Source organism: Natrix helvetica, assembly GCF_964273705.1.
Source record: "Natrix helvetica genome assembly, chromosome: 4".
NCBI classification, from domain to species: domain Eukaryota; kingdom Metazoa; phylum Chordata; class Lepidosauria; order Squamata; family Natricidae; genus Natrix; species Natrix helvetica.
In genome coordinates, this window is record NC_138550.1 from 121,041,756 (window position 1) to 121,069,472 (window position 27,717).

Below are 27,717 nucleotides of genomic sequence, written 5' to 3' on the forward strand. Positions count from 1 at the left end.
GCTTAGCATACAGGAAGTTACTATACTGATTTATTAAAGTTGAAGAGTCATGTTCATATGATAATTGTGTAGGGTTTGTTTTGTTTTCATCTTGGAAACTGGAAAAGTTGCATCAAACAAACCCTGACAAGACCGAGTAGCTATTTGATTTAGGGCTCACTGGATCCAGGCTTTTTTTAAAATCTTGGATGGGATTTCACCATAAAGAAAAATGGTGTGCAATTTGGAGGTCCTCCCGGAATCACAACTCCTACTCAAGAAGTAGGTTGTAGCTATCGCCAGGAGGTCTTTTGCACAACTTTATTTTATGCATCAATTGCACCCTCTTCCTGAACCATGAAGCATGGGCAGTTACATGCATATCTCAGTGTAACATCACATGTTACGCTTCTGTGAGCTGCACTGGCTCCATTGTGCTTCCAGATGAAATTTGGGGTGCTGGTTGTTATCTATAAAGTCCTCCATGAAATGGTGCTGGGATATTTATGGGATTTCATCTCTCCGTTGTTTTCAATTGTCCCACTATGTCCAACAAGAGGAGCATGTTCTGGGTCCCTTCAATTAAATTGTTGTCATATGGGACTTCAGAGGTATGCCTTTTCTGGCTTAGTGTCTGCCCTCTAGAATACCATACTCCTAAATATCAGATTGGCCCAAACTCTGTTACCTTTTGTAGAGCATTCAATACTGGGATGTGCTCTAGGGCATGAAGATTGTGAGATTGTAGTCTGTTGAAAGGTTTCTTTCTGCTATTAGGTTCATCCATGGTTGAAGAATGTTGGTTTTTTCCATTAGTATTGTTTTTTATAGTTTTAATGTGTTCTTAATTGCCCAGAATTGTATTAACAAGGTAGACAAGCGTGTAACTTGATTAAATAAGTAATGTTGGAATGAGATACTGTCTTGGACTTTTAAGGTACAGAGTTAATATTCAGGTGTTCATAGAGAAGGACTGTATTGTTGTAATAAATAAAATAACATCATTGGATGCAACTCAAATTTGGTTTCTTAAACAAATACGACTGACAGAAAGTTTCTCCCCTCATATTTGTCATAGCTTTTCTATAAGGTTAAAGATCTGAGAAATGTGCAGGAACAGAAGGAACATAAGCAGAAGGATTTATCCATATATATTTATATTCAGTTGAAATTTGTTTTTAGGATAGGATCTTAATTATTGTTATGCCAAACATAATAAAAAGAATCATCATGGTTACAACAATTGTTTTATTGTTTCTGTATGGATGCAATTGTGCTTGAGCACTTACCATAAATAGATTTTTGGGTGTTTTTTAGACCTCTATTATATATGACATCAAATTAAAGGGGGAATTTGATGGCACGATTACACTGCACCAGCTTGTACTTCCACCTCGATCCATACAACCGTATCAGATTCCTGTGGCAGGTACAGAATTGCATTTTTTATATTCCCTTGAAAATGCAAATACTGCATCTATACCTGTAGTTTTTGAAGCTGAAATTGCTAGATTTTTTATTAGTTAAAAGTTATGTTCCAGTAGTCTTAATATTTCATTTTAAAATATTTATCGGCATAATAAGTTCATTATATTTATTAAATATGAAACCGGATAAAGAGAAATGAGCAATATTTCATCCAATATATTATCCTGGACTTGGGAGAAAAAAGCCTAACATTATGGTACCTGTCATACCTGTTCTCCTTATATTATTGGACCATGACCATGTTTTTTTCTTTTGAGGTTTGGAAAATAAATAGAAATGAATTTTGGATAGAGTTGTACAAAAGTTTGGTTTTGAAGATAATGTACTTTGAAGTATGTATGCTTGAAGCTCTTTCAGGCAAGTATGGTGTTTTAGCTCAGGGGACAACCATCCCAGGAAAAGACGCAACTGCTTTAAGCACACTGAAGGTTGCTACACTTTTTGGAAATTGGTATTTTGATCATGCCCCAAATTCATCTTTGCCTTCAAAGTACTATAGAGCCTTAGTTGTGAAATCTCGTCAGCTTCCCACATGCATACCAAAGCAGTGGGTAAACCTTAAATTTGCATGGAAGCTAAACCATTTTAATCTACCATTTGCGTCATGGTATTCTTCAAAGATTGGAGAATAGGTGTTTTATCTTTGTTATAAGCCATCTAGATTCCATTTGGACCTCTAAATTAGTATGGCTCAGTTAATTAAAAAATGAACGATTTATCTTCCTGACAATTATCAACAGTTGTTTCCTGGAAAAAGTGCTAGAATCCTAAAACAGAAATATTTGCGTTGAGGGAAGCTGTTACATCATGTAAAACAATCTGCATTCATTGAGTATAACATTTATGAAGCTTGAATTTGCATTGAATATAATTCAGAAGCTGTAATTAATATTTTAAAAGAATTAAATATTAAACTTTTGGAAAGTAAATATTAAACTTTTGGAAAGTTAGTTTTTGGTTGTATCTTTGTTTCTGTTTTACAGTGGGGCAAAAAAGTATTTAGTCAACCACAATTGTGCAAGTTCTCCCATTTAAAAAGATGAGAGAGGCCTGTAATTGGCATCATAGGTAGACCTCAACTATGAGAGACAAAATGTAAAAAAAACCCCAAACAATCATATTGGCTGATTTGGAAAGAATTTATTTGCAAATTATGGTGGAAAATAAGTATTTGGTCACCTACAAACAAGCAAGATTTCTGGCTCTCACAGACCTGTACCTTCTTCTTTAAGAGGCTCCTCTGTCCTGCACTCATTACCTGTATCAACGGCAACTGTTTGAAATTGTTATCAGTATAAAAGACACCTGTCCACAACCTCAAACAGTCACACTCCAAACTCCACTATGGTGAAGACCAAAGAACTGTCGAAGGACACCAGAAACAAAATTGTAGACCTGCACCAGGCTGGGAAGACTGAATCTGCAATAGGCAAGCAGCTTGGTGTGAACAAATCAACTGTGGGAGCAGTAATTAGAAAATGGAACACATAAAAGACCACTGATAATTTCCCTTGATCTGGGGCTCCATGCAAGATCTCACCCCGTGGGGTCAAAATGATCATAAGAATGGTGAGCAAAAATCCCAGGACCACATGGGGGGACCTAGTGAATGACCTGCAAAAAGCTGGGACCAACGTAACAAAGGCTACCATCAGTAACACACTACGCCGCCAGGGACTCAGATCCTGCAGTGCCAGACGTGTCCTCCTGCTTAAGCCAGTACATGTCCGGGCCCATCTGAAGTTTGCTAGAGAGCATTTGGATGATCCAGAAGAGGATTGGGAGAATGTCATATGGTCAGATGAAACCAAAATACAACTGTTTGGTAGAAACACAACTCGTCATGTTTGGAGGAGAGAGAATGCTGAGTTGCATCCAAAGAACACCATACCTACTGTGAAGCATGGGGGTGGCAACATCATGCTTTGGGGCTGTTTCTCTGCAAAGGGACCAGGACGACTGATCCATGTACAGGACAGAATGAATGGGGCCGTGTATCGTGAGATTTTGGGTGCAAACCTCCTTCCATCAGCAAGGGCATTGAAAATGAAACGTGGCTGGGTCTTTCAACATGACAATGGTCCCAAACATACCATCCGGGCAATGAAGGAGTGGCTTCGTAAGAAGCATTTCAAGGTCCTGGAGAGGCCTAGCCAGTCTCCAGATCTCAACCCCATAGAAAACCTTTGGAGGGAGTTGAAAGTCCGTGTTGCCCAGTGACAGCCCCAAAACACCACTGCTCTAAAGGAGATCTGCATGGAAGAATGGGCCAACATACCAGCAACAGTATGTGCCAACCTTGTGAAGACTTACAGGAAACATTTGACCTCCGTCATTGCCAACAAAGGATATATAACACAGTATTGAGAGGAACTTTTGATATTGACCAAATACTTATTTTCCACCATAATTTGCAAATAAATTCTTTTCAAATCAGCCAATGTGATTGTTTGGTTTTTTTTTTTACATTTTGTCTCTCATAGTTGACGTCTACCTACGATGCCAATTACAGGCCTCTCTCATCTTTTTAAGTGGGAGAACTTGCACAATTGGTGGCTGACTAAATACTTTTTTGCCCCACTGTATATATGACAGTAACCTATGGGCTAAGGACTTTAAGTTTAGCATTCAGAGTACACAGTTTATTGTAAAAAGAGTTATTTCTGACAAACATAACAAATAATTCCCTCTCTAATCCATATAAATCACACCTTTTTCTTATTTGCAGGTCCAGCTTCTGTAACTAATCAGTTTCCAGTTCCCTGTAAACTCTGTATCCTTGAAATAAAAATCATAGATCTTAATTATTCTTTGGCAACATGATATTTTTAATACCTGAAAGGTGCACAAGTGTGTATGTGCGGTGAACATGGTATTTTTATCTGTGAGAGGAGTAGAAATAAATAATACAGAAATAATGCACAGTGCTTCTTCTGAATGGTCACTTTAGCAGACTTTAAATATAACAAACAAAATCTACTTTTATGCACTGGATTGTCATTTAAGATACAGTATATTAAAATGCATACAGTACAGATGTTTGTAATTCTATTCAGATTTAACAGATGTTCTGCTTTAATGGATTCACCCCTCCCATTAATCTATGACAATGAGCTTGTCGTGTAGTTTTTCAGCCTGTAAAATCCTATTGATCTTTATTTTGAAATTTATTTGCATTCAGTGTGATTTTTTTTCAAAAATATAGAAGAGTGGAGACTAATTTACTAGATCTTGCTAGCTCTTTGAGTTGCTCCCAGAAGCATATTGATAATGTATGAGTGCATAGAAAACATTAAAAATTAAGTTTATAGGTAATTTTTCACTTTCAATGTTCTTCTAAGAGGCTTTGGCACTAGCAGCTTCTTTTCTGCTAGATACCTCTATGTATTTGACTAAAACTTGGTGAATTGTTGCTTTCTTTCCTTTTAAAAAGCAGACCTTTAAACAATACCTTACTACTGCTTTGGCATTAAAAAAATTGACAGATAATTTGCTGGGAGCCATCATGTGCTTAAATAACAAATATCCCTGTCTTCCTTCAATATGTGAAGCAAGTGGTGCCTATTTGAGCTGTTATTCATGTTTATGCTGGCTGCATAAACAATTAAAACTCTTACTGAGGCAAAACCCATTGGACATTGGTAAGAGTTTTGCTTAACGTTTAGATTCATCATCCTGGATTGTCTTTCAGCCTGATATTATCATTAGCGCAAGTGAAGGTATGAAACTTATTACATTCATTTTTTAATCAGCATCGGAATGTTTGTGCGTTTATAATGCAAAGTATTAAATATGCTGCTGTATAAAATATATTAATTAGATACCTAATGCCCAAAGTGCCTGGAGAAGATAAAGTTACTTATTATCAGAATGTGGTGATGAAAGAATTCTGGTGAAATACCTGACTACCTATGAAACCGCAGTCCATTAAACCTCTCTCCCTTGAACTGAAGTTTATCGTGGTACAGTACCATCAGTTATGAGAGGAGTGTATTCTTTTTTTTACTGTAGGTTATCTCTGGAATTTGCAAATGAAACTTGAACCTACCGTAAATCTTTTGCCAGACAAGGGAAAGCTAATGGACTTCCTTCTGCAACGGAAAGACTGCAAGATGGTTATTCTTTCTGTGTGTTCCCAAAGTAAGCTTCTGCTTCAATTTGAGGAAGCTACTATGAATCAAAAATTTATGTGACCTTTTTCAAACCGTGCTGACATAGCATAATGCTTTTCTACAAAGTATAGTATTTTATTAGTATAGAATACTATGCCTTGTAGTATAGTATAATGATATTTGCTAGGAGTATTTTATGGCATATGAAATAATATGCCTTATGCAGTTTGAATAAAAACTTATCTATTTGTCTAACTCAGTGGTAGTCAACCTTTTTCTACCTACCGCCCACTAATGGATCTTTCTTGATGGAAAAATTTCCTTACCGCCCACCAGTTTTGTCCTTCGACTTCTCCTCCTCCTCCTTTCCCCACAACCCCACTCCCTTCTAGCAGGGATGATGTTACCTAGTTTGGTAATGAAATGTCTGTAAGAAAACCACCAAGCTGAGAAAGCAGCAAGGATCCTACTATCCCCCACCTCCTCTTTCTCCCTTTCATTCTCCTTTTTGTCTTTTCTGCTCCCCCCCCCCCCCCCCTTCTAGCACTTCATCAGCTCAGGCGTGACTGGAGAAGTTTCTCTTCTCAGAAATGTCTTCAGTGGAGCGGTGGCAGCCTGGCAGGCTGAGCCTGCGTCCCTTTCAGGAGCTTCACTGAGGAAACTTCTCCGGTCACGCCTGAGCTGGTGAAGCACAGGCAAGCGCCGTCCCATCGCCAGGGAAACAGTAAGTGAGGTGAATCGCGTGGTTGCTCAGATCACACGGGCGCAGCCCGACAGGAGAAGTTTCTCTTCTCAGGAATGTCTTCTCGGGCTGCGCCCGTGTGATCTGAGCAACCACGTGATTCACCTCACTCACTGTTTCCCTGGCGATGGGACGGTGCTTGCCTGCGCTCCACCAGCTCAAGCGTGACCGGAAAAGTTTCCTCCCCTTCCTCTTCCCACGTTTGCTTGTGCACGCGCTTACGCTCGCCTGCCCACTCGCACAAAAGGAGGTTTTAACCTCCGAAATCCCTAACGCACGCATTCTCGCGCGCGTTAGTTCAAAAGGTTTTAATCTCTGAAATCCTGACCGCCCACCTGGAATCCCAAAACGCCCACTAGTGGGCGGTAGGGACCAGGTTGACGACCCATGGTCTAACATATCTATTATGATATCAAGTTTGCATTCTGCTATTGCTACATTCTGTGGCTTTACTTATTTTAGATGTCCTTATGTGTTCTGTTGCAGTGTTAAATGAACCAGAGGGAGGCTCGTTGAGTGTAATTGCCACTGTTTTTGACAAACTCAATCACGAATATAAGAGATACTTAGAAGCAGAACAGGCTTATACTACGGCAAGTTGTGCATATCTTATACATATTCTTTGATTAGCATGAATTTCTTTTATCATAATACCATATTGATCTAGCTTTTATTAATTAGATCACTATATTATTACCAATGTGAAAAGTGTTGTGGTGTCCACAGAGAAGAGCCTTTTTAAATATTTTTTTTTCTTGGATGTGGCAGGTACAGTCCACTGATTTGTTAGTGGTTATCATCCTCTACACAGTGGCTCGCTCTGTTAGCATTCAAAAACGTCACTGTTTAAAGTGAAAAAAATGCTGAATTATACAAGCATGATTGTGAAGCAATTTCTCTTGCATTGTAACAATATATAGGTGAAACTCAAAAAATTAGAATATCGTGAAGTGCTCCAAAATCTCCTGGTAGACCCTGGTCTTAATGAAGCACAGTGGTCCAAAGTCCTGTTGCTCAGTGGTCCAAAGTCCTCTTTTCTGATGAGAGCAACTTTTGCATCTCATTTGGAAACCAAGGACCCAGAGTATGGAGGAAGAATAGAGAGGCACACACTGCAAAATGCTTGAAGTCCAATGTGACGTTTCCACAGTCTGTTGATTTGGGGAGCCATGTCATCTGCTGGTGTTGGTCCATTGTGCTTCATTAAGTCCAGGGATTTTGGAGCACTTCATGCTTCCTTCCGCAGACGAGCTTTATGGGGATGCTGACTTCATTTTCCAGCAGGACCTGGCACCTGCCCACACTGCCAAAACCACCAAAACCTGGTTCAATGACTGTGGGATTACTGTGCTTGATTGGCCAGCAAACTCGCCTGACCTGAACCCCATAGAGAATCTATGGGGCATTGCCAAGAGAAAGATGAGAGACATAAGACTGAACAATGCAGACGAGCTGAAGGCCGCTATTGAAGCACCCTGGTCTTCCATAACACCTCAGCAGTGCCACAGGCTGATAGCTTCCATGCCACACCGCATTGAGGCAGTAATTGCTGCAGAAGGGGCCCAAACCAAGTACTGAGTACATATGCATGCTTCTACTTTTCAGAGGTCCGATATTGTTCTATGTACAATCCTTGTTTTATTGATTGCATGTAATATTCTAATTTTCTGAGATTGTGGATTTGGGGTTTTCAGGAGCTGTACGCCATAATCATCACAATTATGACATCATCGCTTGAACTATCTTGCTTTCCATGTAATGAGTTTTATCTCATATATTAGTTTCACCTTTTAAGTTGCATTACTGAAATAAATGAACTTTTGCACGATATTCTAATTTTTTGAGTTTCACCTGTATAAAATTTAAAATTCCCTTCTGCCAGTAGCTGGAACTGATTACATGATCATTTGTTATGGAAGTACTAATACATTACTCTTCTCATTGAGTTGCCATGCCCCAAAGCATTAACTGTTTAATAGCAAGTCTCGTTATTGCAAAAGTACTTCAAAATGTATTCCATTTTTCATAATAATGTAATAAAACACTTTGAAGTATCAGTATATATTTTTGGTCACAATTCTTACTTAATCTATAGTGGTTTAACAATATTCTAAATTTTTTTTGTTAAACCACTAAAGGGGGCAAACGTTAAAATACAAGGAGAGAGAGATAGTCATCCTGAAACAAATCCCAAAGAAACTCAGAGATAAAAGAAAAAAATATTCATTTTTAGCAAAAAAACTATTTGAAAAAGGGGTTTGGTTTCGATGGCTTCTGCCAGAAGGGATGTTGATATTCTGGGAGGGTGGCAGAGTTAGAATTAACACAATCACGGAGGCGGAGGCCTTAATGGAAAAAAACAATGCTCTCCTAGATAAAGCTGTTGATACTACACAGGACACGCAGGACATGGGAGGTGCCGGAGCCTTGCTGGTGGGGGGGGGGGCAGCATCGAGAAAACTTAGATCACAAAAGTGAGCTAGAAAAACACTGCAATTGCTGATACAGGGAATTTTTCTGTTGGATATAAAATAGATTGAAAATACTGGAAGATATAAGGTAAAATATGCTGTCAAAAAAATTGTTAAGTAGTATTTTACTTAATGTATTAATGTATTAACAAGTGAAAACTATGAGAGTCGGGGAGGGGGTGCCATTCTCTCACAATGTAGCTGCCATAATTTGTACCCTTTTCCACTACCCTTTTTCCTGAAAATTTTGTAAAACCAATAAAATTTTTGTTCAAAAAAAAAACCCACCAATATTCTAAATTTTAGATACAAAATTACTTTTAAATCTATTATTTAGTGCCTGCTTTCAACTAAAGTACATGATTTAATAAAATGTTTTATGCTCCTTTTGCAGGCAGTAGAAACTGGACAGAGCCGAGGCAATCCACCACCAAAGCGTCCAGTCCGTACACAGGCAGTTATTGATCAGTCAGACATGTATACTCACGTTCTATCAATCTTTACTGAAAAAAAGGTCAGTTAATAGGAGAATTCTGCTTTAATTACTTCTGTTCATACTACCACTTGATATGATTAAATAAAAGTTTTATAATATGCTAGCGAACTTGCTAAAGCAAATTTGAATTCTGAATAGCACCAAATAAATACAACTCAAATCCAAATTCTGTAAACTTCTTGTCAAATATATTTTTCCACTTATTTTCTAATAAGGAGGCCCCCCACAAGTTCACTATTGCTGTTGTAATGGAGTATATTCGCTCACTCAACCAGTTCCAGATAGCTGTTCAGGTAAGTACTTGAAAGTGTCATAATTTGAAATAGCTTTTGCTAAGTATTTTTATTTTATGCTTTAAGCTACCTAGTATGTTCGGGATTAGTTGAGATCTTGAAACCTCTTCAAAAGGCGGCTGTATGTATGAGAAAAGGCAGCTGTATGAGAAAGTATAGGAACAGATAAGTGGCTCTCTAAATACTAAAAGGTTACAACAGGTCAATTGAGATTTATCTGTTAATGTCAAACTCTAGAAGAATTTCCCCCATTTGGTGCTACAAAGAAGGGTAATCTGCTGCATATCAGAAGTATTCTACTATTCATTTACATAATCACAATGTATCCAAATTACCTGGATTTAGTTCATTCACTCCCAACCATGTCCAGACAATGGTTTCAGAATGCTGTAACCTCTGTGGAAACAATAGAAATCCATCTGCTGAGAATTTCTTTCATATTGATAATATGTTGGCTCAAACCTCTGAATAGACACCCTATTTCCTGTACATGTAGAAGTGTGTGCAGGATGAGATGGAACAGAAACCTGACAATGCAACATTGATCATCCAGCAAGCACTGGAAGAACTTCAGTTCTGTAGTTCCTAAGGCCAACAAATCCTGAAGAAAAAGGTGTCAGTTTTGAAAGCCCCAAAATTGTCTAGGCATGAACCAAGATGTTTGCACTTTCTAATTCATTCCCATCATTTCTTAAGATGGCCAAGTTTGTGCCCATTCCAAAACTAACCCTGAATTATTGAAATGAATCCAAATAATTGGCATAATTTTAGAATACATGGGGATATACTGGAGAATGGAATCAGGCTTAATGTAGATTATATTTTCTGTCAAGGAACAATTTCTGAACTATATGAAAATTTAAGGAATGCAAATAACTTTTAATGCCTTACAGCTTTGAGTCCTTAAATACATATAGGTTTTGCCTCAAATAACTCTTGACAATCATTAGATTAAAAACTCCCACAATTGCATAAGTGAAATCCACACTTCCTCATCCTTTGCCACCAGTTCCTCACATGTGTACAATTTTAGAAGCTTATGCAATGTTTATTTATAGGTAGAGTAGCTATATAATATTTCTATGTTGCTTTCATGTCAATAGTTAAGTTAAAGAAGTTAAGCAGTTACTTTTTATTTATGTATTGTAATTCAGGAGTTCTTTTCTAAAATTTTATTTATGTATTTATGCATGTATTTTTTCAGCTAACTTTTTGGAACTGCCCATTTCAAACTTGAAATTTTGGATGTCATAAAACTTTACTGCTCATAAAAGTGTTAATTCACATGCAAATGCATTTCAATAAAGAGACTAATTTCTTTTGGATCTACTTAATTCAAATACTCTGCTTACTTAATTTTTCTTACAAATTGAGGTTTAACTAAATGTTTATAAATTTGCTGAGTTACAAGTAGTTTCAGCTTTTTCCCTGTTTTCTTGTCTTAGCATTTTCTTTATGAATTGGTAATCAAAACCCTTGTTCAGCACAATTTATTCTACATGCTTCATCAGTTCCTACAGTACCATGTTCTCAATGATTCAAAGCCTTTGGTGAGTAACCTTGCATAATCTTCACTGCATCATAGAACTTTAAAAATAATTATATGAACACATCACCTTCTACTGTGCTCTACTGTACTTTGTTGTTGAGCAAGAATGAGTTACTAAACTGCTTTTAGTTGAGGAGCAAATTGTGAAATATTAGATACTGACTTATTTCTTATTTTAGGCTTGCTTATTGTTGTCTCTTGAAAGTATTTACCCACCAGCACATCAACTCTCCCTGGATATGTTAAAGGTAAGTAGACAGAGGAAGTGTATGTGCCATTTTCTTCCTTTGATTATGGGTAATTATGGGAAGGCAGTTCTAAGTAAAGGTAAAATCTATTAATTGTCCAATTGGACTTAATTCAAAGTACTTCATAAGGAATATTTTGGCCTTTCCCAGGGCAGCCTCATTGTCTGTTTAAAGATAGGGATAGAGCTACCTTCCACCTCCACTAAAATATATCATGCATTAGTGGGCCCCTATAAGAAATTAGAAAGCCTTCAAAGATTCTATCTTACCAAACTTTGTTTTCTCAAACTTTGTTTCTTCTTTGAATCAGTGGACCAAATTTTTGCCACAAATCCTATAACTGTATTCCCTACCACCTTTGGGAGAACTTGGCTCTTGAGACAGAGAAAATATTAAAGAAAGGAGTACCGATAAAGATGTAATATTGTTTTTTCAATATTATTTATTTATTTATTAAATTATTTGCTGTCCATCTCATTTTGAAAAAAAATCTATTCAAAACTTATATTTTATAGCATGCTACATTAGTTATAATTTATGGTTGCAACAATAAACTTACTAATAACCAGAAAATAAAGCAAGGCGCTCATGGGAAAGAAGTCATAGGTATGGTCAGCAGCCATTTAATGTCATCATTTATGCTTTCAGAGACTTTGTACAGCAAATGATGAAATAGTAGAAGTTTTGCTGTCTAAACATCAAGTACTAGCCGCCTTGAGATTTATCAGAGGAATTGGTGGACATGACAGCATTTCTGCTCGTAAATTCCTTGATGCAGCAAAGCAAACAGAAGATGAGATGCTCTTCTATACCATATTCAGGTTTTTTGAGCAGAGAAATCAGCGAATACGTGGAAACCCTAGCTTCACTCCAGGTAAACAGCAATTTGGTAGGCATATAAAGAAGGTTGGGTCGTCTTTTTAATTTTTATAATATTCAAAGTTCAGAGCTAATAATCCCACCATCTGTTAGATTGTTTCAAACATAGAGCTCTATTATTTTTAATTGGTGCAACAGGGTCTCACTAACTTTCATCAATAGAGAGAGGTAGTAATTTTTTAAACTGCAAAATAAAAATTAGTTTTTAAGATAAAAAGCTACTCCAAGGATAGATAGTAAATTTTACCAAATTGGTATAATTTTTCATTAAGTAATTCATATATAAATTCATATATAAACTTTCAGAGACTTGTTGGAGTATGAACTTTATCACTCCTGCTCAACATTGATCAAAAGATGCATTAGATGATGGGTTTTTGTTTTTAAATGTTAAAAAAAGAAACCAGGCCCCCTCCAGCAAAGGAAAAGAAAATGAAACATAGACCACTATTATTGTTTTTTCCTTAAATGAAATTTAATTTCTGAAGGCACTGTAAGGCACAATTTTATATATTGAAAACAGTTACGACAAATGGGACCTTCTCAAGCTTAGGAGAAAGATAAAAGTTACTAAAACAGTTGGAACATCTGTATCAGTATCAACATTTGGAAAAATATGCATGATCCTTAATTGAAAGAAAAATTGGTCTTACTGTTTGAATGCTGACTTCAATAAAGCTAGGTGGTGTAGAATTGTAATTATATTCTAACAGTAGGGTTAATAGGTCAGTTGAAGACAGCCTGCTACAACATTGTAAGAACTAACTTACCTTTACTTAAACTAAAAGGTGCTTTGTCATTCTTATTAATTACCACCCAGTAATGAATTTGATAGATTAGAAGAATGTTTCTAGTTATTTAATAGAACTTCATCTCCCTGTAATCAAAATTCTTGCCTTTTTTTCTACCTTTAAGGTTTTTTTGTAGGAAAAATATCCCCATACTCCCATTTCCAAATCAGCAAAGGATTGATTATTAATGCTCCCTCATGTATGCAGTTCCACTCTACCAGGGGCCCTTGTGCATTTCTCAATAACCCCTTTAGTTATCAATAGTGTTCAAAAGCAAAATAAATATCAGTATCAAATCAAATTATAATTTCTAATCTTATATAAGAAAAAAAGATCATATTTAATTCTGTGGAAAGTGCCTCAAAGATAATCTGCAACATTTTCCTCTCAATGTTCTTGATTATGCATGAAATCTACTTTCCTAGTAGTATTATACAAAAGTCTTAGCATAAGCTATATATACAATGTATTGTAGCCTATATGCATCTCCTTTACCCATTTGATTTCTGTTTTGTGATCCAGCTTCCCAGTTTCAAAATTGGGGTATGAGTAATAAAGAGAGTGTAGCAGAGGTAGCTCCTGAGGTTGGTTTTTTTTTTAAAAAACCAATATTGATAATATAACCAAGTGGGATTCCTTAAGATGTCAAAAAATAACACTGATTACATTTTCTGTCCTTTTCTTGTAGGAGAACATTGTGAAGAGCATGTCACATTTTTTAAGCAGGTTTTTGGAGACCAAGCATTAATGAAGCCTACCACTTTCTGACATAGTAAAATTATTTCATTATAAGGATGTATGAAGTTAATTTATTGCATTTATGTACTTTTACTTTTGAACTACAAAAGATCTATTTTATAATAAAGTATATATACAGACCCTTTGGAAAATATTAAAAATATTACAACATTTTGACAGATGGCTTATTTTTCTTCTAAAAATAAAGCCCAAAATTGCATTGACTTGCATTAAAAATTGTCAGTGTTTCAGCAATCTAAATCTCATACCTATCACTTTAAGTGTTACCAGGAATCTATTTCTATTGCAAAACAGTTTCCTTTTCAGGAACAAAAACTACAATAAATTATTATTTCTCATTAATGTTTCTAGTTTAAGTAATACTGATAAATAACTGATGTTATAATTCTTCCTGATTCCAAACTGTTCAGAATTACTGTTTTTCTTCCAGTTATATAGAAAATTAATCCCAGTACCATTTTACAGCTGTGAGACGGTAATCATAGAAACTTGCTACAATTTATAAGTCTTCAGCCAGAATTCAGAGTCCACTGACCACTTTGTTTAAAATGGCTAGAAGAACAGGAGTTTTTCTCTTTCTGTACCTTTATTCCTTTCTTGTGCTGCACGAACTTTAGCTTTATTTATTGAGGGCCCTATAGAGGAAAAAGAAAAATGTTTATTTTTCCTTCCATATTTATTAGTTCAGTAATGCTAGATTGTGAAACATGTTTCACAAAAGAACACTTGTGATGCAAAAAGATGGAATAACAAACATGAATATAATATGTTTGGGCATCTTACAATAGAAATCAAGTGACATTTTAAAGTCATTTTAACATAATGATTATAGTTAAAATCCATTCTACTCCTACTGGTCAAATTTGAAGTTGATACAACAAACCACGGTTTAGCAGAATATGGGCTGGGTTCATGTATAGTAGGAGTTGCCGGGCCATGGCCCATTCAGAACTGAGCTCTACAAGTGGCGGGCAAGTGCGCTCATGCACACAGCTCCAATTGCGTGAGCAGCTCATGTACAAAGCTCCATTTGAGCAAGCAGTGGGTGCCTGCCCCTTGTGCCAATGGAGCTGCACATGTGAGCGTGCCCGCCTGCTGTTTGCACAGAATCATCCACTGCCAGTCCACAAAGCCAGAAAGGTTGGGACCTGGTGATGTATAGCACACTACCGTAATTTATAGAATAAGGTAGTGTGGCCTAGTGCACATGTTAAGACATGATCATAGTTTACAAACAAGGCACAAATACAAGCCAAAAACATATTAATCTAGCATGATGCATAAATCCTGCCACAAGCAAGGGTATTTTTTTTCTTCTACTGTACAACAAGGAATTTACACATTTGCTCCTCCTCAAATTTTACTTTAGCAAAATATTAATTAGTCCTTCAACTTCAAACATAATTATGAAAATGGCTTATTTTAAGCTAAATTAAAATTAATAAATTTGTTAATATAGAAATTTCAAAAAATGCTATGCTGGGGATTTTTTGGGGTATACTGTGGCACGACAATAAGCCATACCCCCACCCCTACAAATGCCTTAACATGAGAAACAAAAATTTTATTTCACTCTCATTATGAATAGTGGGTGTGCACATGCCCAAGTGATCTAGTTTGCTAAACCAGTTTATTATGTTAAATAAAGATATCACAATGTTAAATGTGGTCTGTGTGGCATATAGGTCAGTATATCAGAAACAAATTCCAATTTTGTCTTACCTATGTAGCTGAGTAGGACAGGAAGAAATATTAGACCATGGGTTGATCCAAGTAGCACCATGGCTAAATACATCCTGAAGTAGAAGACTTTGAAAATCTGAGATTTGGAAAAAATAAGCACCACTATTCCTCCAAATTTTGTAAGTGTAATACCACTGAACACCTATTGAAATAAAATAAAAAAGTAACAAACCTAGCAAAACACATTGTCCTGTTATAGTGAATGTACCCATTTCCCAACAGGTCAGAATTCTTTTATTTTTACATTATTTTTTATTATCAGCATCATCATCAATAACAGAGATTTATCAGCATCCTGTCTCCTGCATGGCTAGCAAACAAACTTCTACTTTCCTCATATCAACTAGTCAGGTTGCTGAGATCCAGTTCATTGGTTTTTCAATAAAAATATACTTAATGAAACAGAGAAGCTCATTGTGTTCTTCCTTTTCCCAGTGTTCCTACTCTAGATTATTGTAGACTGTTCTACAACAAAACAAAACAGTGATTTGCAACGGGGATGGATATTTTTAAGGGGGCCCTCATCTCCTCTCTCTCCACTGCAATCTTCAGTAGTAAAAGAGGAGACAAGCAATGGAATATGCCAGGGCTGTCAAACTACCGGACCATGGGCCGGATGTGTTATGTGCTGGCCATGCCCACACCCAGTTAGTGAAGGGGGAGAAAGTCCTGATATGTCATGTGATGCTGTGAGTTTGACATCCCTAGTGTATGCATATGACGTGTGATGCCTACACACATTCCGTTCTTCATCTGTAGTCCTTAGAGTTAAAATGGTTATGTACCACAAGCTTTTAGTTATACTTACAAACTACAGGAAGAGATGAACTTTGCATCACACAGATGCACAGCATAGTTTGCACCTATATGCTGACATGTTGATTGCATACAGGCCATGAGCTGTTAAGACAATTGGGCCCAATTCCTGTGGCTTCTATTGCCTGGCAGACAGGATACAAAATGCTACTTACACAGCTCCCCATTTGGGATAGTGCTTCCTTAGCACGCTCTACTCTTGTTGCTTTTGTACTAATTGTGAATGCTCTTGTCACATGGCTACAAAACTCAACAGCGATGCCGCAACTCTGCAAAGGAAATAACATAGATATTAGGATATTCTACTGTTTTATAAAGCATAAGGCATTCAAATAAATAGTTAGAATTTGTTAAGAGAATATATGCAAAGTTGAGGACTACCTGTATTAGACCAGTTATTCTAAGCATAGCACATATTAAAGTCAACTATTAAGCAGTCACAAATAAAGATGCATTATTGGTGAAGAGACATCAAAATCTTGATTCCCAAAAGTTAAAAATCCTTAAAAAGAGCTACTGAGAAAGCGAACATTTACTGTGAATAAGGCTTGGAAGATATTAAAATGCCACTCATTGGTAGGCAGGAAACCATAGAGTAAAATGGGAAAATGTACAGAGTTTAAGCAGCATTTGTTTTGCACCAAACATTTTTAAACAGGCTAGGATTAAAGTGTAGGTAAACTTACCATTACAAGGTTTACTAAGGAAACTGCATTTAAACTGATACCCCAGAGCCACATCATTCCAAACATGTTAACCAGTATCATAGCGATAGTGAGGGAAACAATAACGGCAGCCCATATTTCAAAACCAAGCAGCACCGTAGATACTATGAATATTGATCCAAGGGAGATGCCAAGATTAAAGATGGTGTCATCCACAATTGTTAAATATTGTTCATAAAAAACATAGAACACGCTATGAAGAGAAAGATAACTAAAGTTAACAAATTTATAAACTACAGCTTTCCACTTAGCATCTTCTAAAAAAGTCACACTCCACTTTTCAAAAATTGAAGACAAGAATGAAAGAATCTAATGAATTTGTCCAACCCTAATCACAATATTCTATTCCAATTTTCCAAACCTAAAGATAGGCTTCTGTGATACAAACATGCATTTGAAATTTAACTTTATTTTTTTGAAAAGAGCAAAAGGCACAAAGTACCATTGTACAGGTATTTGTAGCTAAACATGTACCCATTTACGTTATGAGACCTTGTTTGGTGTGATAAAGGTACCAAACTAGAAAACAGGAGACCGTGACTTCTAGTCCTGCCTAAGACTCAAAGCCAGCTAAGTGATTTTTAGAAATTGATTATGATGAGTACATGCCATCAAGTCTTTGACTCCTAACAACCACATAGATTTTCTCAATAAAGGCTCTTCCAACTCATACCCATTGTTGCTGTAACTTAGTTTATCTACCTTGCTGCTGGCTTTCCTCTTCCCTTCCACCCTTTTCAGCATAGCTTTTTCCAGATTAAAATTATTTAATGTCTGCTTCTGATGGCAGTAAAAACAATTTTGCTTTTTTTCTGGATCATTTTTGGTTTTTTCCACTGAAAGAGCACCAAAAATGATGTTTCTCCACCACTAATGGTGGCAAAAAATAATTTTATTATTTTGGAAGGAAAGACAAATACTGTACTTTTCAGAGTATAAGACACAGTTCTTTCCCCCCTAAAAGGGGGTGGAAATTTTGGTGCGTCTTATAAACTCAATACAGCCATTTTTGGCCTCTGGAAACCCTGCCCTGCGCATCCCATTTTTGTCAAAAACAGGCTTGTTTTTTGCAAAACCAGGCAACGCAGAAGATTTGGGAGGCCTGCAGAGTGCTCCTAGGGGCTGAGGAGGGCAAAAATGCAATGCATGGCAGGGTGGGGTGGGGTTGGGAAGCAAAAAACGGGCTCATTTTTGCCCTCACCAGCCCTCAGGAGCACTCTGCAGGCCTCCCAAACCCTTTGCGCACCCCATTTTTGCAAAAAATGGACCTTTTTTTGGCCTCCCAAGCACCCCAGGAGTGCCGTTTTTGCTCTCTCCAGCGTCCAGGAGCACTCTACAGGCCTCCCAAGCCCTCTGCACATGTCAGTTTTGCAAAAAATGGGCCTTTTTCCGCAAAAAATGGGTCCGTTTTTTGCCTCCCAAACCCCTACATGTCACGTTTTTGCCCTCCCTAGCCCCTAGGAGCACTCTGCCGGTCTCCCAAATCCTCTGCGTGCCGTTTTTGCAAAAAATGGAACATGCAGAGGGTTTGGGAGGCCTGCAGAGTGCTCCTGGGGGCCAGGGAGGGCAAAAACTTTTTTTTCTTGTTTACCTCTTCGAAATCTTGGTGCATCTTATACTCCTGTGTGTCTTATAGTCCGAAAAATAGGTTACTAAAAATTACATACATTATTTACAGATTAAAGATTGATTGACTGACAAAACTGGGTAGTTTAAAGATTTTTTTTTTCATTTGTGACTCTAGATTTATGAGCCAAAGCCACAAAACTTCAGTCAATCAAACATTTAGGAATTAATCAGAGCAAAAAGGAACACTTTGAATACAATTCTAAATTAGTATTATTGATTTAATTATTTGCAAACTGTTCTATCTTTGCACAGGCTTATTAATATTTTCCTGTTTAAAAAAATACAAAAATTGCACAGGAAAAAAAAATCCAGAACACTATTGCCATCACTTCATAATAATCAAAATTTGCAGTAGCTTTCAAGTGACCTAGGAGAATCAAGCACAGAGAGCAAAAAATAAAAATAAAAATGGTGGTCCAGAACAAACAAGTTGAAAGGGTCAGAACAAATTTCAAATTTGATTAAATGAAATATATTAGCTGTAACAACAATCTATTATAATTTATTCCCGTGTATTTTAAAATTTCTCCCTTTACAATTTAATGGCAACTTCTGAAGAAGCTCAGGGATTGGGTTCTAGCATATATTGTATAATCAAATTCTAATTCTTAGTGAGCAAGTTGTGGGAGAATTTTTTGCCCATAAAGGAATTACTGTACCTGTAAGGAAAAACTTCAGCATTTTTTTCTTTGTGGACCATGGCTGCCGTAATATTCTTGGTTATCATCCTTGCTTTTTTCAATGCATCAATAAAGTCTGCTGAGGTTTTTAGCACCGTATGGTAAGTCATGAAGTAAGTGGCTCCAATTTCAGAAGAGTTGTGTATAAAGTTGACTGCAGAACCATATGCAGCGTGTCCTCTGAAAAAAGAGAGTATAGTTTGCATACATCAAAAAAGCTGCTGGCTTCTTTCAAATCAACAGACTAACAGGCATTTCAATTTGCATCTATTATCTTATTAGGACAGTGGTTCTCAACCTTCCCAATGCCGCAACCCTTTAATACAGTTCCACATGTGGTGACCCCCAACCATAAAATTGGTGTCTCGGTTCCTAAGACCATTGAAAATATGTGTTTTCCGATGGTCTGAGGCGACCCCTGTGAAAGGGTCGTTTGACACCCCAAAGGGGTCCCGACCCACAGGTTGAGAACCACTGTATTAGGAGATGCTACAGATCAATACTTGCTAAAAGTAAACAAGATAAAGCAATAGAACGAGGATGGGAAAAACAGTTCACAGCAGCAGCATATTTGCCATTGGACACATTTTAGGACTATTTTTATATGGATCAAGAAAGCTTATAAAGGTAGGGTACTATTGCATATCTTTAAAAAAAATCACTCCAAAGAAATCATGGCATTTTTTCTTATATTTGTAGGTTTTAAGGGGCGTAATGGCTCCCATGCTCTCTTTAATTTTTATTTACTTTTACCTTTTTAATGGACAAATACTGTATACTATTGAGCATACCTGCAAATGAACTACTGGATTATGAAGATCCACTATTTTTAATTTTCTACTACGTACTGCCTTAGACTGGATCTTTGCCCATAGCACAAGAATTTTCCAATTTTTAAAATGAGAGTACTATAGGATACAGGCAGACACACTAGAGTTTCAATTTATACTACTAAATCAAAAATATAAAACCATATATTTTATTGAACATTTTATGGTGGCAAAGCCACTGAATTTTACCTTCAGTTTAATACTATTACAAAATCAACTGCAAAATCCACAGAACATTAACCTAGTTAATGTTTAATTCACTTGCCAGCCTGAATATTATGGGACTGCATATCAAATGGTTTGATAAAATCAATAGATTTAATGCAGCCTGCATATCAAATGGTTTGATAAAATCAATAGATTTAATGCAGCCTGACATTGTTTGATTATGCATTCGAATTTTTTTCCAGATATTGACTCAGAAGTTTGAAGTTTCTTAGATCATTTTTTTTTTTGAAGATAGGACTCTTTGTCCTAAAGCTTCAACTGTAGCATTTTATCTGTTCTGATCTCTACATTGTTTCAGGCAATTTATATTGTTTTGACCAAACCATTAACTATTTCATTCGGTGCCATAAAATAAATTAATCTGGTCCTGGAGATTTCATCCCATACAAGAACAGTGCATAATCCTGGACTATGTTGTTATGAAGCTTAAACTGTAATATTGTTCCTGTGCGTTTCACTTTATAATTATAGTGAATATTCTCTTTTCAGAGAAAAATGCTGTTTTCTAGAATTATATGCAAAATTACTGTTTCCTTTCTTAGAAACTCCCACGAATGTTGAGCTCCTTTTCCCACTAGTTTTTCTTGCTATTAAAACCCACTAACCATTTTTATTTTAAGTTTAAAGTACAAATTTGAACATTAACATAAATAACTTCATTATTCACTACTTCATGCCCTTTTGAAAGTTCTTGATTTATTTTAACAACAGCAGACTAACAGAGTTGAAAGGGAGCTTGGAGATCTTCTAGTCCAATCCCTTGCTCAGATAGAAAAGCCTATAATTCAGACAAATGGTTGTCCAATCTTTTAAAAACCTCCAGTGTTGGAGTGCACACAACTTCTGAAGGCAAGCCATCCCCGCTGATTGTTTTCACTGTCAGGAAATTTCTTAGTTCTAGGTTGGTTCTCTCCTTGATTAGTTTCCATCCACTGCTGCTTGTCCCCCTTCAGACATTTTGGAGAATAGGTTGATTCCCTCTTTTTTGTGGCAGGACCTTAAATATTGGAACACTGCTATCATGTCATCCCTAGTCATGTCACCCCTTTTAGAAAATATTATTTGAACTGACCGGGAATAATTACCTCCACAACTATTATTAACATACAGGTGTATTCAACTTCCCTTTCAATTGTTTCAGTTTCTTCTACATGGAAGTTATAACCTTCAATTGCTGTGTTTCAATTCTGGCAATAATTATGCTAAGATTAAATTGTATTTATTAAGCAATATTTGCCTACCCAAATGTAAAATTAAAGTTCAGCTTTATTGTGCACTTCTTGTGCTGTGAGCATTATTATATAGACAAAGAAAGCCAGGGTTTTTACGACTCAATGCCCTTCCAAACGTACCCCTTGCCGCATTTCGGATTAGGATTATCCGAGAGGAACATAGGGAGAAATTTCATGAAGTCTTCACCCTCAGGCCTCTGTTTTCCTTCTTTAGTCATTGGCCGGCAGCGCACACATGATGGATTGATAACTGTATAAATGTTATTGGAAAATATTCATAAAATTAACATTTGTCTTCATTCATGTAAAACTGATTTGCTTTAGATTCAATTAATTCATTAAGCTTTGAAATTCAGCTGTACCTGAAGCATTGCAGAACGCTCCAGTGGTGTTATAAGTTCTGCAACAGGAAGATTGTGGCTTGACCCAGTCAAAGTAGTCATCAATCCAGGAAGAAGGTGAATAGCCAATTTTTGTACTAAATATGAAAATGGTACCATCGTTTGTCAAACATTTTACATTCTGCACATGCAAACGTACATTCTACACAAACTGAATATTTTTTTAAAAAATATACATTCAATCCAGATAGCGTAAGTTTTAAAAAATATACAGGTAGTCCTTTGTTCAAATTTACAATAGCACTGGAAAAAGTGACTTATGACTGTTTTTCAAAAGTGACTTACCACCACTGCAGCATTCCCATGGCCACGCAATCAAAATTCAGAGGCTTGGCAACTGACTCATAGTTATGACAGTTGCAGTGTCCCGTGTGTGTGTGTCATGTGATACCATTTTGCGAACTTCCGACAAGTCAAGTCAATGGGAAAGCCAGATTCACTTAACAACCATGTTACTAACAGTTGCAGTGGTTCACTTAACTGTGACAAGAAAAGTCATACAATGGGGCAAAAATCACTTAACAAATGCCACATTTGTTAAGTGAATCTCTGCAGTTGTTAAATTAAATTAACAAAGTTGTTAAGTGAATGTAGCTTCCCCATGGATTGTCAGAAGATCGCAAAGTATAACCCAGGGGTCTCCAAACTTGGGAACTTTAAGACTTGTGGACTTCAACTCCCAGAATTCCCCAGCCAGCATGGCTGACTGGGGAATTCTGGGAGTTGAAGTCCACAAGTCTTAAAGTTCCCAAGTTTGGACACCCCTGGTATAACCACATGACCGCAGGACACCGAAACCATCAAAGATATGAACCAGATGTCAAGTAACTGAATGTAAATCAGTTGATCCTGGGGATGCTGCAATGGTCATAAATGTGAAAAATAGTCACTTTTTTCTGTGGCAGTGGCAGTGTAGCTTCGAACAGTCACTAAACGAACTGATGTAAGTTGAGGTCTACCTGAATTAGAAGGCTTTGAATTGACAAGCTTGAAACACCAGAGGGTTTTCCTTCAATCCTTAGTGAAAGAAGTTTTAAATAAAAGTTCAAGGATTGATGAAAGGAGAATGAAATTTGACTTACTAATACAGAATGAAGCAAAATGTTTTCATACTGAACATACTATTTTGGAACAATGGACCCAGAAGTTAATTTTAAGAGTGGCTGCTCTATAAATAGACTGTGCGTTTAAAAGTTGCTGTGGAAGAGGAACAGGTTTCATTGGTCAAGACTGACACTGATTTGAAAATGGATTTAAACACGAGAGGCTACAAGAATGATATGGAATATGATGCTACATTGGACATAACAACTTAATAATTCAAAAGGAAATACAAATAATAAATCAAGAGTGTGACCTGGATAATTTTCTTATATTGGACTTACACAAGAGGCTGGTTAATGATGAGTCTAAGTAACAGTTTGTTCCTTTCTAACAGAACATTATTTGCAATAGAAAATCTTTAAGGAAAAAGGAAAATGAATGCCTACTAGCTGCTAAAATCTGCTGCATCAAACACTTGCTGTACCAGAGAATTGTTGTCACATCCCATTCCTCCACAGACCATATTTTGTCCATCTGGTGTTGTATAATCATGGCCTTCTTTCAACACAAAATATACTGGAGGACCTGTGTGCAGGTATTTCCCAAGATCGTTGAAGTAGACTATCAAATAGGAATCCTTATTTTAAAAGAGAGAACACAAGGGATAGGAAAATAAAGTAAGAAAATATCTCCACATTCTTGGTGGCGCAGTGGTTAGAATGCAGTACTGCAGGCTCCCACTGCTGACTGCCGGCTGCCAGCAGTTCAGCAGTTTGATTCTCACGGGCTCAAGTTGACTCAGCCATCCGTCCTTCCGAGGTGGGTAAAATAAGGACCCAGATTGTTCCGGGGCAATATGCTGACTCTGTAAACCACTTAGACAGGGCTGTAAAGCACTGTGAAGTGGTATATAAGTCTAAGTGCTATTGCTATCTTTTCTCTCCCTCCTTTCTCTCTCTCTCTCTCCCTCCCTCCCACCCTTCCTCCCTCTCTTCTCTAATCTATTTGTTATAAGCACAAATAGAGAGCTGTCATTCTCAGGAAATTCTCAGGAAATGTTTAGTATTTGCTAAGAAAAAAAGAGTAGCAAAACAAGCAGTTGAAAAACTTACATCAGGCATTGATAATTTCTGGTCCAGGCCAATCTCAACTTTGTTGATAACTGCTATGCTGAATGATAACACACCCACAAATATGGATATCTGAAATACAGCAAAATCATCTTTGTCTCACAAATAGCATTCATCTAAAACCTGTTCACAATTTGGTTTACATAGTTGAAATCTATAGAGTAAATCAGTGCTGCTAGAAAATATACTGTAGCTTTACCATTTAAAGGTTAAAACAGTGTCATGATACATTAGCAATAGGGTGGAAGAAATATTTAACATGGTCCTTTTACAATAAATGTAAGTAAAATTAACATTAATCTGTTCAGACTACTGAACTCATTTTTAGTATTCTGAAAACCAGCCAAGGATGAACACAAATATGCATAAAATTAAATATATTTGTACCATTTTAAAAAAAATCTCATGATTGCATTTAGATTATTATCCAGAGTTTAGATATTTTAAATCAAAAGGAACTTTAGCTAAAACAATGAGGGTGTACGTACAATAATTGGTCTCATCCACTCTTTAAGAAGAAACGGAAAATAAATGTTTTTGAAAAACAGAATCAACATTCTTTTATTAGAGGGACGGGAACTACTGATTTCTTCAGGAGCTTTGATACAGCACAGGATATCACATTGATTACTCTGGAATATAAAAAATGCCAAAATGAATGTGCTAAAATAATGCTGATCCAAAACAAATATGAAAAGAGCTTATAATGAACTTACCTCTTGGCGCTTAACATCCAAGCCCAAGACACTTACAAAGCAGGTAATTTGCAGAAGGAAATCAATAAAGACAGCCACAGCAGCAAAGAGGGAGAATGTACGAACTGCAGGCATAGTAGACAAGCTCCCTAAAAGAGAAAAATAAACAGATGTACATCATGCTAACTCAATACAAAAGAATATATTCAAACATTTATATACCACTTCCCATAAAATACCATGAAGCAATTTGCCAACTCAATTTTTTTAAAAGGTAACTTATGTAAAACACTGTCATTAAAAAGAAAAGAAATTACTAACCAGTACATTTCTACAATTCATGAGAAGATGGTGAAAAAAATGGGGAATTACTTCAATAAAAGCATTCCAAATAGTAGACATTAACATTGTGATTTTCTCCCAAATTCTGGTTTCCTATGAAGATATTATGCCAAGACTCCCATACAAGGACAACAGAAAATGTTTCAGTATATAGCAATATGTTTAAGGACTCAATACTCAACATTTAACTGAACAGATGTTTTAAATTCAGAAATAACTTGCAGAAATGAACCCAATAGTATCGTTTTATTCCATAATATATCCCTTTTCCCAGCTTTATCAGAAATACATTTGGTGAAAAGTAAAAATATGGGCAATATTCTGCAGAGTTGTTCATAAACAAGATTGGGTTAAAATAATGTTCCACATTGCTATCAAGAATTTGGCAGTTTATATTTCACCAGTTTTGGCATTCTACTGAAATGTATTTTAGTTGTTCCTTTTAAAACACCTCTATTCAGCCCTCACTTGGGGCTGTTGTTGATTTTCAAGGATTTGGAAATAATGGTTTTGCTTATTCTACTTTTTTAAAATACTAGTCATGGAATAAGAGAAAATAATTAATTCCAAATGCAAAGTATCCAAAAATTTAAAAATCTTACCTAAGAAAAAAGCCACAGCTTCTGAAAATGAGGAAAGAAGCATACTAGGAGCCACCTCTCCAAGGATTCGACCAATCTGCTTATCTACGGTTTCATCTTGAAGCCGTTCATCTCTCTGAAATTATAATTCAATCATTAAATCAAATTGTGTGTCAGATCTATGATACAAATTGTTTTAGTTAAAAAAATGGAGAAATATGCTTCCTTACCAACCTGCAAAGGCTCTAGGGTCTAGGCCAGTGTTGGCAACCCTTTTTCTTACGGCATGCCAAAATTGTGTCCGTGAGCACAATTGCACATGTGCCCACACCAATTCAATCCTCTCCGCCCACCTGCGCATGCACCCCACCCCCCACGCATGTGCGCACGACTTCTCCTTAGGCTCCGGAGACTTTCCCGAAGCCTGGGGAAGGCGAAAATGGCCTCCCTCAGCTTCCTGGAAGCTAGAAATGGATCATTTCCGAACTTCCGGTTGGCTCATTGGAGCCATTTTTCATCCCCCCCAGGCTTCAGGAAACCCTCCAGCCTCGGGAGGGTATGCGCTATGCGCGTGCTGCGCACATGCATGTGAATATCCAGCCCTGTTGCACCGTATCGGTTGCACCGGGATCCGGAACCCACCACTTCATAACAGACACTTCTTATGGCTATTCCATACAAGGGAGTTTGCAGGCATGAGGGAAGTGTCATCAGACACACTCTTGCACCATGCTGAAGAGCAAGTTGTTTCCCACAGAGGTCAAATGAAGCTTTCCAGAAAGCCCGCAAACATAGTATTCTCCTTGCTGCCCAGAAACAGATATTCAATGCCACCCAAATACTATTTGAAAGGTTAGTGTATTATCAACACATTATTGCAAAAAGCCAAACTATATTAATTAAAATGGAACCTTCAGAGGCACATTGGCCATCAGCAGGTTCACACTGTCAAAAGAGGTCCAAAGTTTAGTTTTCAGTATTTCTAGGTAAGGTGTAAAAAGTTTCCATCCAAACCTTGGGAGAGGTATTACTAACAGGGTGAGCTAGACCGATTATCATTTTGGCTTATATTCCTTATCCGAGCCAGAGAAAGAATCATAGGCTAAAAACACCACTAATTTATTCCAACAAAATGGTGCATATGCAAATATCACCTTACTGTATATATTAATAAAAATACCTGAAGTGTCTTAACAATAATGAAAATGTTGTCTACTCCAACAGCCAATACCAAAAAGGGAATGACTTCAATAACAATTAGTGTGAGAGGGACTCCACAGTAGCTGAAGATACCCAAAGAGCATGCAACTGAACTTAGCACTATCAGGATGCCTGCAATACCCAAGGAGATCTTTGAATCCACCTAGTAAATAAAGACAACATACAATTAGAGCCTTTTTAAAATTCTGTTTTTACAAAATAATTACAATTTAATAGTTTGTCAAACCAGCTGCACTTTATTACTTGTGCCAAATTAAAAGCCTCTATATTTCATTCTAAGAAATATAACGTGAACAGGCAACATCAGGAACATCAATTTCTAATCCAGATAATATGTAATATACATTCAAATCTCTTTTACTTATTTAGGAAAATTATTGTTCTGAAACATGTTATCTTCAACACTATTAGATAACATATACTGTATTGTATAAAGCAATTAGGGAGCTCCCCATGTATATCTCTATAAATTTTAAGAGAAAAACTGCTAAAAAAATGATAAATAAATTTGCTAATTTCCAGAAGACTGTAGGGATAATTTACAGCACATATGGGTGTGTACTTTCCTGACACGGTACAGGTAAAACTCAAAAAATTAGAATATTGTGCAAAA

The 27,717-nt window shown here is 36.6% G+C and overlaps 2 protein-coding genes across 3 annotated transcripts in view; one reads left to right on the plus strand and one right to left on the minus strand.

Moving 5' to 3' along the window:
• RMC1 (regulator of MON1-CCZ1) overlaps positions 1–13,871 on the plus strand; it is a 29,056-nt gene extending 15,185 nt beyond the window's left edge. Inside the window, exons 10-20 of one of the 2 annotated variants that reach the window (XM_081950280.1) lie at positions 1,297–1,408; positions 4,196–4,240; positions 5,133–5,186; positions 5,479–5,607; positions 6,808–6,918; positions 9,191–9,306; positions 9,504–9,581; positions 11,027–11,131; positions 11,310–11,378; positions 12,027–12,252; positions 13,737–13,871. In XM_081950280.1, the coding sequence (XP_081806406.1) occupies positions 1,297–1,408; positions 4,196–4,240; positions 5,133–5,186; positions 5,479–5,607; positions 6,808–6,918; positions 9,191–9,306; positions 9,504–9,581; positions 11,027–11,131; positions 11,310–11,378; positions 12,027–12,252; positions 13,737–13,816 (1,125 nt within the window). In that variant the 3' untranslated portion in view covers positions 13,817–13,871. The other variant, XM_081950281.1, reaches the window with a different exon arrangement.
• Positions 12,708–27,717, minus strand: part of NPC1 (NPC intracellular cholesterol transporter 1) — a 46,970-nt gene continuing 31,960 nt past the window's right edge. Inside the window, exons 13-25 of the mRNA XM_081950279.1 lie at positions 27,064–27,246; positions 25,905–26,019; positions 24,982–25,109; positions 24,754–24,897; positions 24,248–24,337; positions 23,582–23,772; positions 22,053–22,168; positions 21,811–21,940; positions 19,380–19,580; positions 17,053–17,284; positions 16,522–16,635; positions 15,530–15,692; positions 12,708–14,442 (exon numbers count right to left, since the gene is read on the minus strand). Of these exons, the coding sequence (XP_081806405.1) occupies positions 14,360–14,442; positions 15,530–15,692; positions 16,522–16,635; positions 17,053–17,284; positions 19,380–19,580; positions 21,811–21,940; positions 22,053–22,168; positions 23,582–23,772; positions 24,248–24,337; positions 24,754–24,897; positions 24,982–25,109; positions 25,905–26,019; positions 27,064–27,246 (1,890 nt within the window). The 3' untranslated portion in view covers positions 12,708–14,359. The remainder of the gene's footprint in view (positions 14,443–15,529; positions 15,693–16,521; positions 16,636–17,052; positions 17,285–19,379; positions 19,581–21,810; positions 21,941–22,052; positions 22,169–23,581; positions 23,773–24,247; positions 24,338–24,753; positions 24,898–24,981; positions 25,110–25,904; positions 26,020–27,063; positions 27,247–27,717) is intronic.